A 7,500-nucleotide genomic window follows, 5' to 3' on the forward strand; every position below is an offset into this window, starting at 1 on the left:
CTTGTACCCCACAAAATGTAAAGAATTGCTTTGATTACAGCTATAAATACTAAACACTGTGCTGAGAGCTCACTTGTTACTTTTTTGTTTGAGTAAGAAAAGTCTATTCTTGTGTTGGTTTGGAGTGAATTTTCGGGGGAAATTCTAAAAATAGCTGGTAAGAAGAGAGTTAAATAATGACTCAACTCTACATACGAGAAAATAAGTTTTGAATAAATGATTGATATATATATATATATATATATATATATATATATATATATATATATATATATATATATATATATATATATATATATATATATTTTTTTTTTTATTTTTTTTTTTTTTATTTTTTTTTTTTTTTTAAGTGGGGGAAGGGGAGATGGGTGGCGTTATGAAACACTAGCCCATGAGACCGATTGAACGGTCCGCCACTGTAATTTTCGTATTTATTATGCTACGCGCTGTGACAGCGATTGTATTGCACGAAAAATACACCTCATCCAACGTGCACTTATTCGCAGGTCTGACAACCCAAATTGTTTTACGGCCTCATTGTTGTAAATGGAAATATACAAATTCTCAAACCGACACCCAACCGTTGTCCATTACTACAATGGTAAATCAAGCCCGTAATTGTTGACGGCTGTCAGACCTGCTAATGTGTGTATGTCAACTTCATCAAATCCATCATCAATATATATTATATATATAGGGAATGAGGTTGGCGGAAGAGTAGCGTCCCTTGATTGGACGTCACCGGTGGAGAAGTTATTTGTAAACAAACCAACTTCAAGCCAAGCGCTCAATTACAAAATTTATTATTCATATTTCTGTACAAAAATGCATAACGTTGATTATAATATGCATTTTTGTACAGAAATATGAATAACAAATTTTGTATTTGGAGCGCTTGGGTTGTAGTTGGTTTGTTTACAAGTAACTCCTCCACCGGTGACGCTACTCTTCCGCTAATCTCATTCCCTATATATATATATATATATATATATATATATATATATATATATATATATATATATATATATATATATATATATATATATATATATATATATATATATAAATAGATATAAATTTTCAGATAGATATTGTACGCGGCCTTATATTTGTCTGTATTGCTTAGCACAATTTTATATTTCGTCCCCCCCCCCCCTTCTACCCCCACCACCCCCACCTTGCTAAATTAAATAGAGTTATTGGATATTTACAAAATGTCTAAATATCACAGAGCTCGATAATCTTGCTTTGTCTTCATGAATAAAATACATACAAGCATTGCGTCCTCTACGATAGAGACACTGGATATGGTTCAGATAGTGATCGTGAAAGTAAAACCAAAACTAGAGGTACCTAAATGAGTCAGTAAAATGGAGATAAAAAGTAAAGTGAGTAGATGTGACTCATATATAAGGGAACAACACAAAATAAACAACGTTTCGGCCCTTGGCCTTCGTCAGGAGACAGTAAACAAAAACACAAACAAATATGTAAATTTACAAAATATCACATTTCGTCAAATGTGGAAAAATGTTAATGTGAGGAAAGGAGTGTGGATGCAAGAAGTGGCGCGAGATAAGGAGAGAGAGAGAGGAGAGAGAGGGGGGGGGAGGGGGAAGAGAGAGAGAGAGAGAGAGAGAGAGAGAGAGAGAGAGAGAGAGAGAGAGAGAGAGAGAGAGAGAGAGAGAGAGAGAGAGAGAGAGAGGTAATGGAGAGGATATGTATGTGTTTGTGTATGTGTGTCTGTGTGCGTATGTCTGTGTATGTTATTTTGTGTTGTTACCTTATATATGAGTCACATCTACTTACTTTATTTTTTTTCTCTCCATAGTGAAAATAATAGCATTAAAAGACTATCATCGTTTTTGTTATTATAAATACTCGATTTATGAGTCATCTCTATTCTTGTAGTATTTTAACTCACTCAATCCTACAGATTTTGGCTACTGTTCAAAATTGGAAAAAAACAAACCTGTTGAAAATGAGCTTGTACATAGATAGTTTTATTCAACTACCATTAACATGTAAAAACTAAAATAACATTAGCTTTGATACTACGCCTATAATTTGTCTCTGAAAAATGTAATAAATGGGGTATAGGCATGGGTTAAAAGTAACCCTGGGTAAACTACGGATAAAGTCGGTCTTAGGCTTGAGTGAGTTAACGAGCTAAATGTCGTACTCTGGGAAAAACAAAAGAAAACGCGTATTTAAAAATTTGGCCAGGAAACTTTAATTAATCAAGACCTCACGAAGTCCCCAGGTTGGAGAGTTTATTGCCAAAGTGAGGTAACATTTAAATCGATCGATATTATTTGAAATTTTCTGGCCAAATTTTGAAATACGCGTCTTTCTAGATTTGGCAGTAAATTGGAGTATTATCTGGTATCGAATACATGTTGACTTTCTTCTTTTTGCAACGTGTTTTCAAATATCTTACTGTTATTTAAAAAAACAAAAGGTAGAGGACTGTTATATTTTTTGGATAAGAAAAATGAAAATATCTTTTTCCCCCGAAGTAAACGGTGTATAAAGAATAAAATATGACTTTAAAACGTTCTATTTATAGCATAACATGTTTGTAGTTCTCTTTATTCGATTTGCACTTTTTTTCAGTAGGACTCAATGAATGACGACTGCATATTTTTTCATTCAATGTTGTACCATTCATTCTCCAGCACAGTTTGGCTTTTTGTAGTTATTTTTAAACTTTGCTTTGATGTTTTGTCTATCACTCTTTGTATACAGCAGCCCATCCATCCACACCTGAGTCTAGAGAGGTATCCTGTTCAAAATGCTTAATCTAGGACAAAATCCGTGTTCTCCATGGCATTCATTTTTGTTTTGTTTTGTATTTCTCAAATTATTGCCTTGCCAACTTCATCTATTATTGCTTATAGTCAGCTTGTCAGACACGTATCCATACCTGAGTCAAGAGAGGTAATGCATTTGAAAAGTGTACCCAATGATCAATGAATTGATATAATGTTCAATGATCAAATTATTGCCTCGACAACCTTCATCTATTATTGCTTATAGCCAGCTTGTCAGCCACATATCCATCCATACCTGAATCAAGAGAGGTATTTATTGCATTTGAATTGTATACCCAATGCATAGATTTGATTAACGTTCAATTATTATTTTCACATATTATATTGTTTTTTTCTATCATTGCTTTGACACTTTCACCAAAAATGTTACTACCGTCAACTGGGGTGACTTTGCCTAAAGGGGAAACTTTGCCTAAAGGGGAAACTTTGCCAAAAAGGGAAGCTTTGCCTAAAGGGGAAACTTTGCCCAAAGGGGAAACTTTGCCCAAAGGGGAAACTTTGCCTAAAGGGGAAACTTTGCCAAAAAGGGAAACTTTGCCTAAAGGGGAAATTTTGCCAAAAAAGGAAACTTTGCCTAAAGGGGAAACTTTGCCTAAAGGGGAAACTTTACTTAAGGGGAAACTTTGCCTAAAGGGGAAACTTTGCCTAAAGGGGACACTTTGCCTAAAGGGGAAACTTTGCCTAAAGGGGAAACTTTGCCTAAAGGGGAAACTTTGCCTCTTGAATTTTGGACCAATAAGAGATTGTTTGGTTTTGTGGCAATTATTTCCAGTTGATAAAAATTCAAGTCTTTTATCGGGTGCAATAATTGCAGCAATGCTGAAAGTATTTAACTCTCTCCTTACCAGCCATTTTCAGGATTTTCCCCAAAACTTCACACTCAAGTTACACAAAAGTATGTTTTTTATCGCTTAAACACAATAACAGTAAATTATTGCGATACATCATTTCTTTATCAAAACATGCTCTACAACACACTGTGTTCAATTTCTTTAAATTTTATGATGTGCAAGAGAAAAAATTGAATAGGAATAATTTTAGTTGTAACGTAACAAATGTGATGATTTTCCTATAGTTGGTAAGAAGAGGGTTAAAATGCGTCAAATTCACAGAGGCAATGTTATCCCTTGAGGCGAAGTTTCCCCAGTTGACGGTAAGGTCCTATAGATTTATCATCTTATAAACCCTCCAGTCTAGAGAGGTGTTTTATTCAGAATGCTTTGGACAACGACAACGACACAGTGCGAATCTCCAGCCAGTGTGTTGTTTCTTTAACCCTTTCCTCACCAGCCATTTTCAGGATTTCCCTAAAACTTCACACCCAACCAACACAAAAATATATTTTTATCACTCAAACACAATAGCAGTAAGTTCTTGCGATACACAATTTCTTTATCAAAACACGTTCTACAACACGCTGTGTTCATTTTCTTTAAATTTTATGATGTGCAAGAGAAAAAATTGAATAGGAATAATTTTAGTTGTAACGTAACAAATGTGACGATTTTCCTGTAGTTGGTATGGAAAGGGTTAATACATTTTGTTATTGCTTTATCAACATTGTCTAGTCTTGTTTAAGTCAAGCACCCATCCACAGCTGAGTCAAGTGAAGTTTGTAGTTTAAAAAAAATACCACTTGCATTTTCTTATCATTGCTTTTGTCAATTTTGTAAAACTAGTTGTAGTCAGATTGTTCTCATCTACACAGGAGTCGAGAGGGGTTATATTAATATGTGCAAAACGATTTAGCTATCTTTGATTCATATAGCCTATATTATCTAAACATTGATAACTACAATGTCATTCTTGTATGTCGTTGACTTGTGCTATGTTTGTTACCAACGAAAGAGTGAAAATGGAGAGGCTACATATAGGAACGATACAGACAGTGGACGTTTTGGGTACAAACCCTTCGTCAGCACAACAATACACAAATTAACGTGAAAAACTAATAAAATAAAGTAAAATGCAAAATAACTTGTATCGTCTGTCGTCTGTAATGTATCGTCTTTCAGACGATACAAGTTATTTTGCATTTTACTTTATTTTATTAGTTTTCCACGTTTATTTGTGTATTGTTGTGCTGACGAAGGGTTTGTACCCGAAACGTCCATTGTCTGTTTTGTTCCCATACGAAGCCTTTCCATTTTCACTCTTTCGTTTGTATTTTACGATCACCGGCTTCAGGCAGCCCTTATTGTTTTCTAATACTACTATATTTGTTACTGTTTCACCATTCAGATTCCTGTCTTTGATTCCTATAGCCTATAATTAGATCAAAACATGCCAGTTATTTGTAAGTACAACGTCATTAGGATCACAGTATCCATCGTTGACTTGTGCTATTTCTATGTTTGTTATTGTTTCACTCACTATCGATATATAATGATTCATCTCTTTTTTTCTTTCAGGTATTTGTTTATAGTGAAAACTACCTCATAATTCATATTCATGTCATTTTCTATTGAGACTAAAATGAATGAATGAATGTCCATTTATATAGCGCATATTCATTGTTTATACAGTAACTTTCAAATGTTTATAAACGAAAAAGTAAATTAAGCCCATTGAGCAGGAGTTTATCTCGGATTTTATAGCGTGAAACAGACAATAGCAATGGCTTGCTACCCGTTGGATAGGACGCTAGTCTATCGCGTAGTACTTTCCGCCAGATCAAACAAACCTAGATACCCAATCACTGTTGGGTGAACACTGTTGATCGGAAAAAAAATAAATCTCGACTTCATCCAGGATCAACCTCGGTACCCTTTGCGTGTGAAGCGAGTGCTCTACCAACTGAGCTATCGGCCTCTCTCTCTCTCTCTCTCTCTCTCTCTCTCTCTCTCTCTCTCTCCCCCCCCCCCCACCCAGTTTATAATGAAAACCACCTTGTTATTCATAGTTACGTCATTTCCTATCAAAATACAGTCAAACCCGGTAATTGGAACGCCGCTTAACGACAATCTAGGACAACGTACCTATATTTACAGATCTGATAACCAAACGTAATTATGGGCTTAATTTATAATTATTATTGTAACGGACAATACTTTATCAGACCTGCAAATAAGTACATCTTGGTTTGAGAGTTGTTTTTTTTTTTTTCATTTCAACAATGAGGCCATACTAATTTTGGTGATCAGACCTGCAAAATATATACACGTTGGTTTGAGAGTATTTTCACTTCCAACAATGAGCCCATAACACAATGGGTTATCAGACCTGTATAATATATACACGACGGTCTGTCTAAGACTATTCATATTATAGCGGCATATATATATATATATATATATATATATATATATATATATATATATATATATATATATATATATATATATATATATATATATATATTGTTAACTTTGCATTGCCTGTAACTGTTGTATATTTTATGAATATTTTATATTTTATTATTCTTGATGTTTATTTTGCTTTTAATTAGTCTAGCTTCGTATGTTCATCAATTAGTTTATGACAGTGTATGGGGAATGAGATTAGCGGAAGAGTAGCGTCCCTTGATTGGACGTCACCCACAGTCTGTGACGTCACCGCGAGGACGAGAGACGCATGCGCACAACCAACATGACGTTCTCTCTCTAATAAATTTTCCGCCGGTGACGTCACAGACTATGGGTGACGTCCAATCAAGGGACGCTACTCTTCCGCTAATCTCATTCCCTATATATCTATGCTAATATAACGATGAATGACGTGTAACATTGTGATAAGTTCCATTCATATCAGGATCAATAAAGTAAATCTTTTTTTATGTTTTAATTGCCCAGTACCGTGGTGGACGTCGAAAAGGTTCCGGCTGGCGATCCTGACCTTCTTTGGGTTCGTCTGCCTCTACTCCCAGAGGGTGAACCTGAGCATAGCAATGGTGGCCATGGTCTCTCACTCTGATAAAGAACATGGCAGGTAAATAGGATTCAATAGTCTGATGTCACGTCACGTCACGTCCGCGCCCAGCAACCAGCAGCTTGGTGGTTCTAAACAAAGAAAATCGGTACTTTTTATCATTCATGCTGACTAGAACTTTTTCACATGTCATGTGATCAGAATGTATAAAAGTCAAAACATGATCAGATTTATAATGTTTTTCTCCTCTGGATACCCTTTTATGCTCGTCGGAGAAGTCTTTCATAAAGGGCGTCCGCCATTGTTCCGATAGTTTAGAACCAGTTACTATAATACTATGCATCATTACTAGGGAAGTGACGTCACGACTATTGAAGCCTATTGTGATCAATAGTTCACGTGAGCTTTTAATATAGCGCAATATCCACTAAACGTGCTCAAACTCAAAGCGCTATCCAAAGGGTCCCTGACTCACACTCTCTCTGTACTCAGGTGTAAAATGAGTACCTGGCCGTTAACAGCGTTGTCTCTGTTCGAAAAAAATCATAATATCGCCTAACAGGCGTCATGTCTCGTTCTACATGTTAAGTGTTGCCGTTGGTCACGGAGCCTTTGTAAAGCGCCTTGAGCACATTTAGTGGACATTGCGCTATATAAAATCTCAAGTTTCTTTTTTAAAATATTTTTTTTCGTAGTATGACCTTGTATTGCCTGCGTACCGATAGGTCCAGGGTTCGAGTCCAGCTCTGAGCAGCGCATAGTTGATTGAGTCCTTGGAAAAGGCTGTTTACTCACATTC

The 7,500-nt window shown here is 35.5% G+C and overlaps 1 protein-coding gene across 2 annotated transcripts in view; it reads left to right on the forward strand.

Annotated features, from left to right (window-relative positions):
* LOC144957814 (sialin-like) overlaps positions 1-7,500 on the forward strand; it is a 71,937-nt gene that overhangs the window by 19,907 nt on the left and 44,530 nt on the right. For both annotated transcript variants that reach the window (XM_078889258.1, XM_078889259.1), the window contains one exon: positions 6,626-6,761. In XM_078889258.1, coding sequence (XP_078745384.1) covers positions 6,626-6,761 — 136 coding nt within the window. The remainder of the gene's footprint in view (positions 1-6,625; positions 6,762-7,500) is intronic.

Source organism: Berghia stephanieae, chromosome 12, assembly GCF_034508935.2.
Source record: "Berghia stephanieae isolate SIO BIC M18660-M18661 chromosome 12, UCSD_Bste_1.3, whole genome shotgun sequence".
NCBI classification, from domain to species: domain Eukaryota; kingdom Metazoa; phylum Mollusca; class Gastropoda; order Nudibranchia; family Aeolidiidae; genus Berghia; species Berghia stephanieae.